Source organism: Stigmatopora nigra, chromosome 3 (genome assembly GCF_051989575.1).
Source record: "Stigmatopora nigra isolate UIUO_SnigA chromosome 3, RoL_Snig_1.1, whole genome shotgun sequence".
NCBI lineage: Eukaryota > Metazoa > Chordata > Actinopteri > Syngnathiformes > Syngnathidae > Stigmatopora > Stigmatopora nigra.
The window spans coordinates 8,634,928-8,653,347 of NC_135510.1; the positions used below are offsets into that span (position 1 = coordinate 8,634,928).

The window sequence follows — 18,420 nt, forward strand, 5'->3', positions numbered from 1 at the left end:
GCATTATATTTGGTCTGTATCTGATTGAAAATAGGTATAGTTTTTCAATTGATACTTTGTTTAGTGTTTGTATAACGAGTATGCATTTTGAATATAAAAAAGGGAAAATTTGCCAACCAACCTGCTGTACAGTATAATTTAATGATATCAGTAATCGTACAAGTCATCTATGTGTTATGTCTATTTACTATCATTATGCTTGAATTGTTCTGTTTCTTCAAACCATTTTTACTCAAGGTGGTTCATTTAGCTGAACACCACTGAAGTCCTGAATGTTGTGTTTTCTGTGCTTTATAAAACTGCAGCTTTAACTCCTCCCAAACCTTCGAACCTGCTAAACATGTCTGGTGCCAGTGTTCCTTCGCCAAGCCTGCCCACATCTGGATTGCCCAACAAGCCTCCCTCTTCATCGTCGCTGTCCTCACCAAGCCCAGCACAGGCAACCACATCTGTTTCCCATTCCAGCACCACGTCAACGTCAACATCAATCTCCACTTCCTCAAGCATCCCGCCTGCTTCTCGGCCTGAACACCCTAAAGAACGTGAAGTTGAGAGGTCAAGAGAAAAAGAGAAGCACAAAGAAAAGTCGGAGAAGCCCTCGACCCCATCTTCAACTGGAAGCACCCCTGCTCCTTCTACTTCAGCTGCCAGCGCCAAGAAGGAAAAACCCGACCCAGCTGTTCCCGCCACGTCTATGCCAACCCCCGGTATGGAATATGTGGTTGACCCAGCCCAGCTTCAGGCCTTGCAGGCTGCTTTGGCTTCAGACCCTACAGCTCTTCTCACAAATCAGTTCCTTCCCTATTTCATGCCTGGCTTTTCCCCATACTACAGCCCACAGCTCCCTGGCGCGCTCCAAGGTGGTTACTTGCAACCCATGTATGGTATGGAAAGTCTCTTCCCCTACAACCCCGCATTGTCACAAGCACTGATGGGCCTATCTCCGGGATCCCTGCTGCAGCATTACCAGCAATATCAACAGAGCTTGCAGGAAGCACTCCAACAGCAGCAGCGGCAGCTTCAGCAGATCCAGCAACCCAAGGGAAGCCAAACTCAAGCTCCCCACAAGTCCTTGGGGAATCGGAAAGAATCCGCCAAAGATCCAGTAAAAACGGAGGAGCCAAAGGGCAAGAACCACAGCGCGTCTCCCACAACATCGAGCACCCCCTCCACTCACGATAAAGTATGCGCCGAGCAGAATGAGTCAGACAGCAAAAATGTGGACCCTCATCTCGACCAGTTCATCGTCCCCAAAGTGCAGTACAAACTGGCATGCCGGAAGTGTCAAGCAGTTTTCACCAAGGAAGAAGTGGCAATTGCCCACCTTAAGTCAAACTGTTTTTTCGGTCAGTCTGTGGCAAACCTGCAAGAGATGTTGCTGCGTGTGCCCAGCGGCGTAAGTGCGGGGGCTGGAAGTCTCTACGACTGCCTGGCTTGTGACACTACGTTGGATGGGGAAAAAGCGCTCAGTCAACATCTGGAATCAGCTTTGCACAAACACAGAACAATCAAGCGATCAGCCAGAAATGCCAAAGAGCACGCTAAAAGTCTATTACCTCACTCTTCAGCCTGCTTCCCCAATCCTAACGCCACATCTACCTCGCAGTCTGCCACTCATCCCATCAGCACTCCCACCCCGTCGCCAACGACATCTGCCACCATGCCATCGTCCGTCGTGTCCACCGCTCTCTGCTCCTCCCCCTCCAATTCCCAGCTCAACGCCACAGCTGCCGGCAAACCCTGGCCCCAGGCCCCTTTCTCCAGAGCTTTAGTCGGGAAGCCCAATGCCAGTCCTTCCTATGCTTCCTCCCTGTTTCCTCCAGTGTCCTCCCCTTCAACGGTTACCTCAAGTTCATTGAGCACCTCAGGAGTTCAGACCTCGATACCAACAGACGTCTTTTCCGACGAGTCTGACTCTGACAGCAGTCAGAAGTCGGCAGACAGACTGGGCAGGACGGCAGACGAGCCGCAGCAACCTGGCTTTGTCAAAGACAGTAGTACTTGTAGTAGTAATCTCGCTAGTGTAGGAACAGACTCCATCAGATTGTAAAAGAGCTTTCGGTGATGGGCAATGTTTAACAAAAAACAAAAGAAAACAAAAAAAGACAGAAAATAAAAAAATAAAAAAAGGGGAAAAAAAACTGAAAAAAAACAGCAATGTTAAATACATTAAAGGTATACAACCCAATTTCAGAAAAAAAGATGTAAAGACTTACTGCAATTCCAAAGCTTGTAACCAAAAAAACTTAAATGTTAGTGGATTGTTTTCCCATATCAACATGCTGGTTTCAATTTTGTTTTGTTATGCTCAATTGAAACACATTGCATATGAATATATGAGAAGAGAAAAGATGGATGCAGAGGAATGATGACAAATGGCCCCAAAACCTTTTTTAAAATGTTTGAGTTAGCTATGTCCCTTAGTTTAATATTTCATATTTAATAGCACACTCACCAAAAGCCAGTATGCACTGTATGGGAGAATAGTCCGGTCCATGTTCTTGCTATATAAGCATTCAGATACCAATGGCTTGCAAAAGTATAATAATAATCTATTGTCTATTTTATTCTCAGGTCAATGGCTCACAAAAATGTCTGTTCTGTTTCAAAATTCCATGCTTCACATGCTTTTTGCTTTCATCATTTCGAGATTTACCACAACATTTTAATTAGAGTGATAAGGCATTTTTCTGGGCATTACAATGACACTTAATCAGCTTGATGGAGGGGGATTATTGTCCATTCAAACCGAGACAGGGAGAGCAATGGAGATTTAAGAAAGGGCCATGAAGCAATTAGATTGAATAAGGAAACCAAAAAATAAAATACAACAACTCACTGTATTTATACTATTTCCAAAATTTTTGGTGTTATGTAGATTGGTGGATTGGAAATGAATTCAAGCAGTATGGTAGCCTGAAAAAAAAAACGTTTGTGTACATTTAGCTTTTGTCTTGTTCAACTTTGAGACGCTTCATTTGATGTTGTCTTGATCATTCCATAGATTAGATGACGGGCAGGTCATTTATCCAAATGATATTTCTGTCTTATTCCCAACCTTTTTGGGGATATTCATCCAGATTTCCCTCCTGACAAGGCAGGGATCGCTTTAAGCATTATTTAAAACGTATGGGTCAGTTGGTATTGCATCAACTGGATGAAAACATGTTGTGGGTGAAATATTGAAATTGTATTTAATTTTTGTTACCTTTGTGCACTTATTACTGTCTGATTCCCATTTCCCACTCTCGTCTTCGCACTTATACCCTCCGCTGTCCTGTATTTGTAGATGCATTTCAGATCCTCTCTTGTCCACGTAGTGTGGCCACACGTTTTTAATTTTTTATTTTTTTTATTTTGTTGTCATTCATGAAAATGAAAAAAACAATACCAATAATAATTCTCACGCTTTAAAACAAAAAGAAAATCCAAAGACTGAACACTTTTCACCATTGGTGCATAAAGAGAAAAGAGGCTTCTTTATACTTGATAATTTGTTGCTGTTTTTAAGGAAAGAAAACAAAGTTTTAGAAGATAAAGGAGTACGCATCAGAGTTGCCGTTTTTGCTCCCTTGCAAGCAAACAGGTGGCTTTTTACGTAAATACCAAAAACCAAAAAGGGCCCTCGTCCTTGCATTGTGGAGTAGCACCGTCACAGAGCCATTACAGTTTGTAAGATAGAGATGCGAGTCTTTGACTTTTTGACACATTTTAATGTCCTTGTTTTAGTTTTTTTTTCCTCAAGATCATATATTGGGTCTGGACAACGTTTTGCTGCTAATGTAGAATTTTGAAAGAGAAAAAAAAGTACCTAGATGCATGCTCATTTCTGCTTTTTGGTAAAGCTTTAACAAAAACCAACAATAAACCAATTCCTTGCCTCTCTGCAACACCTTTTTTTTGGGGGGGTGGGGGGTGGGTTGTTGCAAAAACGGAACTTTGAAGACTGTGAATATGTATGTTCCAAAGGACATCTTGCTGATTTTTTTTCCTCTCCTTTTCTTTTGGGGACAGACCAATGTTTTGAAGCCAATGATTCTGACGTTTCTGAAGAACAGTGCATTCCAAATATCACATTGTTTGTCTTTCTTTCGTTACGAAGCAAGGACTGATCTGTGAATTATTTTAAGTGTCATTGTCTATTTTCACTCACTGTGTCCACTGTCGTGTACGTTTTAACTGAACAAAGTGATCTTCTAAGATCACTTTGTTCAGGTGTGGAACACTCCATCCAGTTGAGGTTGTTGCTCACTTGTTAAGCAAGTAATGGTAGTTACCAAAAAGTGTATATAATACATCTGGTACTGATGTGTCTCCTAGGTTTGAATCATATTTTTGCCAGTTGACATAAAACTAGTTTCAAAGGCGAATAATAGCTTTTTAACTGCGGTGCGACCACCACCCCCTATCGTAGGGAACTCCAGCAATGACTTGTCCCATGTGTAAGCAGGGTGCCACTTTTACGTATAGATTGCAGGTCTTGAGGGGCATCTTCATTCCAAAGTATTCTATCCGGTCTCCTTTTTTTTTTTCTTTTTAGAAGTTCCTTAGTTCAAACGTCTCAGAGGTGCTCATGTCCCAAAGAAGTCACCCGCTTCATCAAATAACTTGCATCTGTGTCCCCACCCTTTCATGGATAACAAACAAAAATGTATATTTTTAAAACCAAAACCAAGACGTATTTAAATTTGTGAAGAATTTCTTTTTGACCAATATTGTACAGCCAGTTTATATAGAGATATGTATACGCCACCCCGAAAAATCTCATCTGCCTTTTGGTGTCGATACCATAGCGTGTTGTTCAGATCGAAGGTTGACTTCACAAGCTTGCCACTTCTCCAAAGTTCAATCACCATGAAATTATGTATGTTTTTTTTATTTAAGTTATATTGCCCTACCATAAATATATATTAATTTCCCTATAATGTCAAACATGTATTTTATTTTTTTTTTAATACATTGAGTATGTTATTGTGTTTTTTGTATATTGTTTTTAATCATAAATTAACACTAGTTTGGAATTAATTCGGAAACAAATATAAAAATTTGTCCTTGTCACTTTATTGAGTTTTTTTCTTTTAATACTTGTGTTTTTTTAATGAAAATTCCAATTTTATCTTATTTCCAAAGTGCAAGTGTAATCATTTTAACTCTTTTGTTGTCGATGATCCAATCCCTTCATCATATGCATTGAGCGTGGACTGTATGTCAGTTACTATGTGTGCCTGTGTTTCAAAAGAGCCAATTAATTTCCTTTTTGTTTTTGTGTTCTACATCAAAACAAACTGAACCACCATTCTGAGTAATTGAGAAAATCAAATGATCAAAGTGACTGTGATCGCATTCACTTTGATTGATCATGTGAATGTGGCTAAAGCTTTAAGCAATTGAGGAATACAAAAAAAAAGAACATTTATACACACCCCTTAAAAATGTGTATATTTTATCAAAACGTTACAGCAAATATCTTTCTCCACAAAATTTACATTGGGATATTTGACGAACATTTAAAAAGCGACAAGGTTAATGCCGCAGAGGTCACCTTTGCCCACTGTGAAAAAGAGTGTGTACCTGTATACAGAATATAGATATATTTAAAACAAGACATTGCATTTTGTTTGTTTCTGAGATGAAGAAAGACTGAGAAGAAGAAAAAAAACTGACTCTGGGAAGCTTTGGAACTCGCGTCAGGAGGACACGAGGGGCTGTGGGCACACCAAAACTGGGCACGGGGGCCGAGGGCAGGCTCCAAAACAGCTTTAAATACCACCTCCTTATCCGATTAGTGACAACCAGAACAGACTGTGGCAGCGACGGACATGTGACTGAGAGATAGAGAACTGAATCTTGACTCCAGCTGCTCTTCCCTCCCCCTTTCTTTCTCCGCTTCTGCCCCCCTGTTGGACGTTTCCCGAATTTCAGGGCAGGACGGACAGGGATGTTGGCCTATTTCCTTCCCCTTTCTTCACGTTGCTACCTGTCTCCCTTTTCCCTTTCGCTTGTCTTCACTAGGACAAGTAAAGCTCTCTAGTCGCACGGCAGCTCACCTCCCTCTCTGTTGGTTATTGCGTAAAAAAATGAAAAAGAAAGCAACACCAGAGAGTGGGGTTGGGTTCTCCAAACTTTCTTTTTTTTGTAGGGAAAAAGAGGCAGTTGTACACTTAAAGAGAAGCGTATTAACCAAAATCAACAACCAAACTAACAACCAAACAACCATTTGCTCCAACTTCAAAGATGAACTGTTACTTGGGGCAATCTGTTCCTTTGTTGACTTCTGGTGCCACTATTTTTTGTTTTGTTTTTGATTTTTAACCTTTTAGACTTTTTTTGTGGTGGTTGGTTTTCTTAAAATGACTCCTCATTCAAGCCTCATAAGAATGGCTTCGGGGCTCCGGGCAGCCCAGCTGAGGGTAGAAAAAAACAGCCTTGCAATGTACAAAAAAGAGCAAGTTAAACCAAAAATGTTGTTCTTGATGTCTTTTCTATACTGTAGTCTTGTTAGCTTTTTTGTTACGGTAATTATATGATGAAGATTTCCAGACTGTACCAAATGACATGGAAACTGACATACATACAAACCACATGGAACTTCAGACTTTTAAAGAAACTTTTGTCACAAAACCTTGTTGTCCTAGTTAAGTTGATTGTAGATGTTAATTGAATATACTCCTTTGAAAATATTTCATCAAGTATGTTTCTTGCTCATTGTGATACATTAAAATAAGTATGAGCATATATTCCTGGCATTTGGACTCATTCTTCTCTGGTAAGATGTTTGGGATTTCCATGCAACTTTTCCCTCATAATCACTACCGAGAAATATAGGTGGGCTTTCTCATCTGAATGAAACTAATACAAGATTGCCCTCAATTATTTTTCATGAAGGTAATTCTGTCCTCTGATTGACACAGAACAGTACATCTAATGATATATATAAATGATTAAACACTGAAGTGTGGGTGTTAATTTTAGCCGTTAAAATGTAGTTTTATCTTGGGTGTAACACATTTTGGTATGAAACAAATTTCATTTCATTTGTTAGCATTATCTCTGTGTCATGTTTTCCAGTCCATCCAGCACAGACAGATTAACCAACCTGACTGCAATCAACTGATTACACTGGTAAGGCACGGTATTGGTGAAAAAGTATTGCATTGTTTAGTTGCAGTGAAATCCTACAGCCACTTTGTCCCTCTGTGGAATTGTTTGAAGACCCCTTCTATAGATAAATATTGAATTGCTATTCATTTGTGTGAACAATAGTTTGATTTTCTTTAAATCTGGATGTCCGCACCCTTAAAGGGCAGTAGCATACTTTCTCCAAAACAATGAGTATAAGCTACTGCCCTAAGAACAATCATCAACTGCTAGTTATTTCCCTTGTTTTTTTCTGCTTTTAGGATGGTGAAACAACAACAAGGTAAGAATGTTGTGTTCTAATCTTGATGAAAAAATATTTGCAGACATTATCAATGTGCTTTTAGAAAATTCAGCCATACAAATACTAACTTCCCAATTAACGAGATGACCATATATATAACAACTGTTGACTTGTGGAAGGGGGAAGGCTTCCGATATTCGACCAATTTCAGGCGTGTAAGGGTTTTGATTATGTCAGAAGGTAATGACCAATGTTTCATGAGGGATAGATTTGGCCAAGATTGCTTGATATGAGTTCCTCTTAGCGCACAGTTGTCAGTGCATTAGCATTGGACATAATAATTTAGGGGGAAGGAAAGTGCTTCACTCACTGCCACTCTGGTTGTCATGCTGAAGGATTTTTTTGTTTGTTTTGACAACTAGAAATAGTTGTCATTGGCAACAAGCACATTTTCATAAGTCTTGAAACATCATTTCCTATTTGCTTTTTAGTCATCTAAATATAGATTGATGGTATATTGTATTTATTTCTGGTCTAGTCTTGTTAATGCTTTTTCTTTGCACTACCGGTGTCTGTACAGATCAGTAAAATTGATCCAAATAAGTCACTGTCGGACCCTTCCTCGAATTGTTTTCATTTCAATCCGATCGTAGTATGTAGTTCTTTACAAATATCAATATACTCAATATACAGTATTCAATTAGATACTTACTTAGTGGATAATTGATAAGAAAATGGATCACATAAGCTGGGTTTTAAGTAACTAACTTAAACCCCTGAAGGAGAAGCCATCATTTCTTAAGCAACAGGCGAGATTCACTGCCCATGTTGAGCCACTTAACACACAAGGGCACATCCCGAATGAATTAAAAACACTCTAATCTGATCTGTGTGAAAAGCAAGGCCATTTCCTTCATAGGCCAGGACCAGATGGCACTCATACTGTGATAGTGTATTGAAACAGGCCAGACCAAGTCACACAGTGTGAAATTGGGTTAGCGCCTTGGTCTGACACAGGCCTTGGGCAATGTGAAGAGAATGGCCCACCTCTGTAAAACTTGCCCCCATATTTAATTAGAATTCACAATGCATCTCAGTAAGTCATTCATTCTAAGTCAGTGATGGAGTAGACAGCTTCCCGCATTTGAGCTGGCTCTTTTCACCATGCAACTTTTACACACAAAAAAACCTGAAAGACCTTGTCTTTTCAGTGATGAGTAAAGACAAACAAAGCACAACTGTTTTGGATGGACTGACTCTGATATGGCATTCTAAAATAAGATGATGTGAAAGTGCCAGGCTAACTCTTTCGGTAGGACTCCGAGATGTAGTAATTTGGGAAATTGGAAAGTCCAAATGCCAAACTTTTTGGATTGTGTAATATTGTGATATATAATGTAATGTAATGTTTGTACAATTATGAGTTTAAAATGTATTGCCTGGTGTTGTCTGAGGTCAAGACTAGAAGAAAGTGCAAAGTATGTCACTCAGAAATATGTAGGATCAATTCTGAAGGATGATAACTTCAAAGAGGTAGTTTTCCCCTTCAAGGTTCAAAAATAATTAGTCATTCTTTCATTCTCCGAACAGCTTACAAGGGTAGCAGGGCTGCTGGGGTTAGCCCTAACCCCCAAGCCTATCCCAGTTAACTACGAGACCAGGCAGCAGACACCCTGAATCGGTGGCCAACCAATCGCACAAGGAGATGGATAAGCATTCACACTCATACCTAGAGGCAATTTAGAATCTTCAACCACCCTACCTTGCATGTTTTAGGGATGTTGGAGGAAACCAGAGTACCCAGAGAAAACCAACCTAAGACTGTGGACAATATAGCAATGGGTGGAAACTATCTAACCTAGGAAAAAAATCACATAGACATATTCTCTTCCAGTTTTTTACGTCTACTTTTTCTCCCATGCAGTCAAAGCTAAAAGTCAAAGTGTCTTTGATTTGTTTAGTACCTTTCAGAGTTCTAACACTAGTGTTATGTGAAGACATTTTGATGGGATGATTGGAATTGTACCCTTACATTTGTAGACTGAAATACAAATAGGCCATTAGCCTCTGAAAAAAGGCAGTGTTGGTCTCCACTTTTGCTCTGAGTGAGTGGCAGGTAAACTCACTTCCCTTTCGGTTCCATGCTGGGAAGGTGTGCAGCCGATCATAGCCGGCTGAAGGCTGTGCTGTAGCATTTCCCATCTCTTGAACACAGGATCAAGTGTCAGCATTTTCACAGCACCTTCTGGTTCTATTTAACAGGAAATGAGGTCCATCAGAAGAAGTCCGAGCAAAACTGAGTCAGAATGGGCCCTGACAGGCAGAAATATTAGCCTGTGACGGCAGTCAGTAATTGAATGATCAGTTCCCCCGTCACTCATAATGCAGAGAATATGTGCAGGGAATGTGTTTGTCCTTCTCTATCCTTTATCTAGCCCTTTCCTCGTCTCGTTTGCCCACTTTTATCCCTTAATAAATCATGTGTTGGAGTAGGAATAAGTTAGAACTTCCCTCAACTTCAAAGTGCCTTTCGTGTCATTTTCGTAACCTTAAAGTGATGATGCATTGAAAAGGCTTCCAGAGCGCGTTGCTCGCTATTTTGTTCTCTTCGAAACAGCGCTGCGCTGACAGTGTTGTGGGAATGTGAGTGCAAGTACACGAGAGATCAATTATTACACCTCATTCTGCTCTCGTATGCAAAATGATAATGGGTGTACCATGTCAGACCAGAACCATCAGGTGGTGTATCCTTTCTCCATAAATGTGTTTCACAGATTGTCAGAGAAGGGTCTGTTAAATCCCTTTGGACGTTAAAGCTGAAGGGAAAGAATTTGGCTTCTCCTTGATCTGTCTTCAAATGTCCCTCAGTGGACATGATTTAAGAGTAATAAAACAGCAGAGGTGGGGCGAGTTTGGGGAGGGGGGGTCAACATGATGTCACTTTACACATGTAAACAGCACCTTCATAGGGGGAGACGAGTTTTAAAATAACAGAATTAGTGTGTTGATTTTCATGTGTGCCTCTCTGTGTTTGTGCCACAAAAAGAGACTTCATTTAGGCAATGGCTGAGGAAGGGCGTTGTTATTAGGGAAGCGAGAGGCACAGTTTGGAGGTGCAGCATCATATTTCACATAGGATGTGAACCCTGAGAGGGAATTCTTAATACAATAAGTGCTTTGAGACTTGTTGGTATATGGATATTTCTCAGGCTTTTTTTTTGTGTTTTTTAAAATCCTAACCAAAATCACTTGTAGTGTATTGCTGCTGGAATGCCTGTCAGCCTGCATGGGCCCGTGACCCTGAGCTGGCTGCTATAATGATTGGAAGATGAAAGAGCCAGACCCATTCCCAGGCTGCCCTGTTAGGGGGTGCAAGCCTGTGAAATGGAGAGATAATGGAGACCAGGTGGACTGTGGATGCCTGAGACACTCCTCAGTCATTCAGAAAGTTCCTCTTACTGAGAGAGCGCAAACCACTACCAAACAGAGTGGCCTGTAGTGTGATTAATGTAATCCATGCAACCCCTAAGAACTATTTCCATTTCAGCATTTTGAAAACAAAACAGATAAAATTGTGTTGGCTCTAATGTCGATGCCACGTCAGTCATTTATTTGGCTGGAATGGGAGGATGGTGACATTCCTCAAAATGAGCGCTTTGCAACACCAGGTGATGCATTGGATTTCCCCTCTTTGCACTTTTTTTGTACTTGGTTTTACTCATGGGATTGTGATACCTACTTGATAAAGTCACTGCAATAGACTTTCTATACCATCATCTCCCTTAAACTTAACCCAACCCACAACCCTTCCTCTATGCAGTTATCGTCTTCTCTATGTGAATGGCTGTTTTTCTTAAGTCTATCATTGGTTGGCGACCAATCCAGAGTAAACCTCACTTCTTGTCCAAAGTCTGCTGGATTCCACAGTATCTTCAGAATGTCTCATGAATCAATATTTTGTTAAATATATGTGTGTGTGCGTGTGTGTGTCTTTGGTTCTCTTAGCAACAAGGCTGACCATCCAAGCACATTACTCCCCGTATCTGTCATTAATTCAAAGTAGAGAAAGTAAAGCAAAGGTCAGGCGGACTGACTGCTAAAAGTGTTTCTAATTGGAACAGACAAGCTCTCATAGCTCTGCTGTAATTGCCATCTAATTAGCGGGTAGATAGCAGATTCCAGCATGCCATTTAACATCAACAATTTAACCCTTAAGAGGAACACTCCAAGAATGTATTTCAAGCAAACCCTGTGGGAGAACAATTTGTCCCATTTCTTTTGTTTCCCCTCCTCTCTGTTGAAGCTCAGAAACTCGAATAAGGAAATGCTTCTCGAGTGAGGAAATATTCCCACTTAATGCCTTATCTTGAAGAGCTTTTTACATATTAAACATTGATTACATACAAATAGCGGTGAATTTCTTATCATTGTCCATTGTCTTCCTCCTGTTATCCCATAATTAAACCTAACTGCATTCGACTGAGGGCTTTTTGTCAAGTGAGTGAATTGCTCATTATTCTCTCTGAATGTGGGCTAATGACAGTGGCCACATTATGAACAAGTATGCAAGGGAGTAGATGGGAATAATGTAGACAGTGTTTCAATTGGGGTAATTATACAAGTAGTATTTCAAAAACAAAAGGCTACACACACTCGAACCGGACACTTCATTTGGTACGTCGATCTTGGGTTTTAACTCATTCGCTGCTATTCAAGGGGTTTGACGTCGAATGAGAGGGTTGGTATTGCCGTCGATGCCATTGAATGAGTTCATATTTGTTACTCAAAACACTACATTGTAATGTAAATCCTCTCTCCCATTGAAATGATTGGCTGCCAGTACGCGTAGTTTAGCACATCCAACTCGCAGTTGCTTTTACAGCTAATTGCAAACATATAAAGTCATTTATTGATTTCACCTCAACTTTATTCAATCATAAACATCTAAAGCAACACTAACAGTTTCTCAGTCAAGCTCCGGATGAGTGTGGGCAGTTTCATGTCATTTCTCTTCCAATTGTGAATCATATGCAATTAAAGCGTGGCAGCATTCACTGCCTGGAGCTCGTGCCCACCCCCCAGCAGCACACACACCAATCTTTGTTCGGCTTCTTTATCATCTTCGCTGTCTTCCGCATGCACATATGACACTCAGAATATCAGGCCAAGGTCGGTGAACATCCACTGCGGACTGTTGCCTTCTTTTGCAGCACTAAATTAATGTTGCAATTAACAAGCTTGTGATAAATGTTGAGCGACCGTCCCGTACTGTTCTGCTTCTTGTGATGCATTCATTTTTTTACTAAAACATCCTCTCTTGACTACTGTAACAAGGTATGATGTATTAAATCTTGGCTGTTGCTATAGCGACAGCAGCCGCCTCTTACTTGTCATTAGAGCCACAAACAAGCAATGGTAGCTAATGTCATTGCAGTCAACATTGAGAGTGATGAGAAATAGGCTAGGATGTTTTTTTTTTGTGTGTGCTTGGAAATAAATCAGGTTTTTAGATGGAATGCTTTTCTTCCATTGTCCTTTCATAATCTTTCAATTTCCACTTGTGTCTTAATATTTGTTTTGTGAGGTTAGATTAATGTTGTCATGCTTAAGGATGTAAAAGAGATGCAATGACAATTTATAACGGCATGATATATTTGAAAACTACTTCAGCAATACATGTTATGTGCTAAATGTTGACTTTTGTTCTTCTAGTGTTTATTGATTAACATTCATTATTCCGGCTGTAGTTTATAAATTTGAAACTTGTTTTTTCTTAATATTTTGTATTGAATTTACAATATGAAGAGTAATTTATCACATCACATCATGTCATTGACAGTGTTTTGTTAAAAAGCTTTTTTTTCCATTTTTTTGCCCATTTGGCTTTGCGTCACTAACCAATTATTCAGACTTTTGTCTTTTTTTTATAGGTTTGTGGGGTTTCTGTAATAATTTCTTAATTTATTTTAAAGGCAGTGTGTTCTCTTCAGGCAACATAAATCAGAAAAAGTACAGTTAAGTGTTTATATTTGTGTTAAAGTAATCCAGGGTCCAAATGTTTGAAAAGAAAATCAAATGTATTTTTTTTCACAGAGCAGAAAATGAACAGGTAAGAAGTAACTGGGGAAAAACAGACACAACCAAAGAAAGGAAAATAATTTGATTACAATAATGTAACGTCTTCCAGTGATTTATGAAAATGGTTGGGGCCCAACATCTGTTGTCTAACTGCTGTCTACTGCCGAGTCTGAATTATTGCCTTGTGTCTGCTATAGGAGCTTCATTATGGCCCTTCCTATGTATATAACCTTCCCTCCAGTGCATATACTACATGCTATTTATTGATAGTTATGCTATTGGTATTTTACAGACATTATGAATCATGCATGGTTTAAATCTGGAGTATTTTTCCACTCCCTTTCTTGACTGAATTCTACTTTTGTTGTTTCTTTGCTACAAGTTGCTAAAGTGAGATCACACGCACAGGCAATGAAAAGTGACAAGAAATTGACTAAAGCATGGGGAATCAATAAGAAGTAAATGTGTTCCTTAAGTACAAGTGAGCAGCTGATGGCTGCCTGTGGTCTGACTTGCTCTTCCTCGTGGAGTTTGTCCTTTTTTTTTCTCCCTTCACATTTTTCCAGACTGTATCATATTACCACATCTGCTGAGCCACTACACATTTGTAAAAACCGAGAAAATATAAGAAAAAGTGTTGTTTATGTTTTCTAACTGTTGGTTACTGAAAATGTGTTGTGTACAAATCCCCTGGCCGAATAAATGGAGTAAGCCAAAACCTGTAGTTTTGACAAATACGCTATTGCATTATTCATACCTGTCAACCTCGAACCATTTGTGATCTTACCAAATTTTGTTTTCGCCCTTACATATATGTATAAATACATGGAAAATCTTACCACTTTACTTTTTTGTAAAAAATCACGAACAACAAGTAGAAAATGTATGTTTATGTGTTTATTGCTTTCAAAGTTCCACTACAACAGCTTCCTACAAAAATTCAATCCAATCAAACCTGCAAATTCATCTGTTCTTGTTTCCCACTCTTTTCTGTGTCTTCCATGCTGTTCTCTCTTTTTCTTTGGTGCTGGTTCAGCCAATTTCAAAGTCCTTTTCATTGAAGCCATTGTCAGATAAATCAACTTGTACCACGTGTAAGAGTGTATTCTTGACTTGTAAACAGACCAGAAACAGCTGATCAAATGAAAGTAAACATAAACAAGGGAACAGGAAACGGAAATCACATGGTGAAAGTGTTACAAAACGAAATGTTTATCATGATCTTTTTTTTTTAGCCAATCAGAGGCGCCGGTACATATATCACTTGGCAGACATGCGTTTCCGGGAAGAAACAATGGCGGATGGTGAAAAATGGCTAGAAAGTGCCTTAATTTATTTTTTTTTCTCAAAATCACCGTTTAGCGTACCATTTTCATGTGTACAGCGTACCAATATAAAAATGGGCTTTCAGTTGTACCAATTACGGCGAGAACGTACCAGTTGACAGGTATGCATTATTTAGTAGTCATGCTCTGCTAAAACAAAAAGCTGGAACAAATGAGCTTGAATATCAGCCTCTTGATGTCAGTAAAACCTTTGGTGCTCTTTCTGTATATTATGTAATTCCACAAAAAATCAACTCAGACAACCGCAGTCTGCTTAAACTAATAAACTCTACCAAAAAATGTGCTGTACTTCCAGATCTGACGGATGGTCAGGATGAATTTAAGACCATATCTCTTGGGGGAAGAAAAATATATATATATATATATATATATATATATATATATATATATATATATATATATATATATATATATATATATATATATATATATATATATATATATATATATATATATATATATATATATATATATATATATATATATATATATATATATATATATATATATATATATATATATATATATATATATATATATATATATATATATATATATATTTATTTATTTTATTAATATGATGAGGAAAATTAGTGTGAAATGTCCTTTATACCACATCATCTCAATCTGGTTGCTCCGTAAATTAATAGTCAATTTTAAAAGATATATTTCCTTCTGTGGCACCATTTCCTGTTTTATTTTGAAAGTGTTAGAGTTTCACAGGATTTGCCCTTCCTCAGGTCATCCCTGATCACCAATTATTCCCACCTGTTACCAAAAACCTGTGTGTAAATAGTCAGTGTCTCCTTTGAGTTTGCATGCTAATGCAACATCCAAGCCAGCATTCTTCAACAAAATAAGACTTATTATTTTCCAGAAAATCTCTTTCCAGGAACATTGATCCAGCCTCCTCACTTTATTTCTCTTATTTCTCTTGGAAGAGTGAATTTCAGTTTTGTGTCATCTGCCTCCTCAGTGTGAGTTAATATAAGGATCTTTCCTATTTTATATCTACCCTCTGAATGAGGGCCTGCAAAATGAATATATTTTTAATTCGCTAGAAAGCTTTGGATCTTTATCTGTATCATTATTACTGGTTCAAAGTCATGTTGCATATGCAATCTATCTTTTGTTGGTTCATATTTTTTTTACTGGCAGACCCTCTTGATAAACTTAATAATTCATATTCTCTCTGACAGATGTCCATCCATACCCTGAAGTAGAAGAGAAATCCTGATCAACTATACCATCTCCACCATGCTTTGCAGCTGGCCTATCTTCCCCCACAACAATGTGAGTTGCTTCCAAACATATCTATTTTGTTTTTAAATTGTTAAATAATACTTTATCACCAACACTGTAAAATATAGGGTGCATGTGTGTATAACACTATTGGAAAATTATAATTTGTGTTAAGCAGCACATATGTATATATATTGTACTTTCCTAAACAAGGATATTTTATTATATGTTAACATTCATTTCATGGATTTGTTTTGGATATCCTGTGTTTGTGTAAATCCCAACATTCATCTTTTGATTTGAGTTTTTAAAAGCCCCTTTTTTTATTTCTTGTCTTCTAATTTTATGTTGTGTATTTCAGGCATCTGTTTGGTATATGTTTGAGTGGAGCGACATCATCTCACAGGTAAAAAGATTGTTTTTCTTATGTCGGTTGTCGTAATGAGAACATTTATTGCCACTGAGATTGCATATGCTGTTAATAATGATAAATGGTAACCGATAAGAACACACGATTGCATTTAGAAGTCAAGGTGACATCCCAGTAAAATATTTTTTGTCGTTATATAAGTAGATGTAAATGTTATGTTATCATATATTCTACTATACATGCTATTTTGCCTGGGTGCTGGGCTACCACCAGAATTAATCAAAGCCATAAGACACGTGTACAAAGAAATATATACTGTATCGCATAGCATTTTCTGTCAGTCTCTAGCGGCCCTCAACATGCATGCACGCACGCACGCACGCACGCACGCACGCACGCACGCACGCACACACACACACACACACACACATACACACATACACACACACATACACACATACACACATACACACATACACACATACACACATACACACATACACACATACACACATACACACATACACACATACACACATACACACATACACACACACACACACACACCCTCCCTCATGCCGCCTACAGACTGATGAGGGGGAGACCAGGCAGGGGTTAAACCCATCGCACCATAAAAAAGGCGCTGTTCATAAAATGGTGGAATAAGAAGCAGAAATAATATTTCAAGTATGATTAGTTCATCCGCAGGGCACCTTGTGCGATTGAGAAAGGGGGTGAAAGTGGGAGGGGTTATTGTGCACGGCAAGCAGTAAATTATATCTCGCCTTTGAATGATTCCTGCAGATCCTATTACGACAGTGAGGAGGATTGGGGGAATAGGGTTGGGGAGGGGGGTGGATTGGCGAGGAGAGAGAAAAGCAGCAGAACGAATTGGATGAATTTTGTTTCCAGCTGTCCAAATGATGGGGGACATGAGCACAGAAAAAAAGAGTGCAGCCAAAAGATATTAAGACAACTAACGTATTATGTATATGTAGGTATGTGTATAATATATTACAGTTAAATTACTGCTCCTTGCAAGCCCCTCAAATTAGAATATTTAGTTTATACTAAGGCAATGATCATAGTGGACATAATTCATAATGGCTGTATACCACCCAGACATTTGAGATTATAAATGAGATAATAACAAGATTAAGAAGACGTGTCATTAAAATAAGCCTCTGCAGAGCAGTGCTGACACACAATTTAGCCTGTAGCAGGTGGTAAAAAATGTCACACTTCAAATTTATGAACACAAGTGTTGACATCCAACACCCGCTTCTTGAAAATATGGGCGCTCCACTAATCACCTTTTTATCTGCGTCACATAACCGTCTTGGTCCTTTCTGAACAAAAATAACCTCTTGGAAAAGTATCCCTTGAAGTCTACATTTGCTAAAGCTTTTGCTATAGCTGTCTCATGTCAAGTCCTATTCTTTTAAAGCAATAATCTGTATATTTTCACTTATCTCATAAAATGTCTCTTGAGTCCACCATCCTGCTAAAGCTATTTGATTTACTGAAGGAATGAGATCATTAATTAAGCCTTGTTTGTGCCAAACTCTATTGGACGGTGGCTCGGCGCCCAAACAGAGACGTGAACGTCTGGACATCTCATGCCGAACATTAATAATAATGCAAGAAGAAGCAAGGGGGGAATTAAAAAGAGAATTTTGCACCCAGCCTCCCCATTAATTGCACTTTTAAATTTCCCTATAATGGATTCTGACATCTCAAGTCACCAAAATCTATCATTCTGAAGGGTATTATTCCTCAATTAACCTGTCAACCCCCACCAAGACCACCCGACATCTTTCTGCCGAGACTTGGGAAGAAATGACAAATTCTAATTACTTTTAAATATAAAGTAGATTGATAATCCAGTCTTATTCCAAACACATGCGGCAAGTCATATAAACCTTTAATTCTACCTTTTAACATAGCTGGTGATTAGAAGCTATCTGAGGTGCCTTCAAGGTCAATTTTTCTCTCGTCTAATG

The 18,420-nt window shown here is 38.8% G+C and overlaps 1 protein-coding gene and 1 long non-coding RNA gene across 2 annotated transcripts in view; both read left to right on the forward strand.

The window, feature by feature from the left end:
- Window positions 1-2,835, forward strand: part of zfhx3b (zinc finger homeobox 3b) — a 118,742-nt gene extending 115,907 nt beyond the window's left edge. Inside the window, exon 11 of the mRNA XM_077712915.1 lies at window positions 306-2,835. Within this exon, the coding sequence (XP_077569041.1) occupies window positions 306-2,050 (1,745 nt within the window). The 3' untranslated portion in view covers window positions 2,051-2,835. The remainder of the gene's footprint in view (window positions 1-305) is intronic.
- Window positions 2,836-7,133: 4,298 nt separating this feature from the next.
- The window catches only part of LOC144194621 (uncharacterized), a 98,488-nt gene continuing 87,201 nt past the window's right edge, over window positions 7,134-18,420 (forward strand). Inside the window, exons 1-3 of the long non-coding RNA XR_013325934.1 lie at window positions 7,134-7,420; window positions 16,005-16,098; window positions 16,409-16,453. This is a non-coding gene — a long non-coding RNA (uncharacterized LOC144194621). The remainder of the gene's footprint in view (window positions 7,421-16,004; window positions 16,099-16,408; window positions 16,454-18,420) is intronic.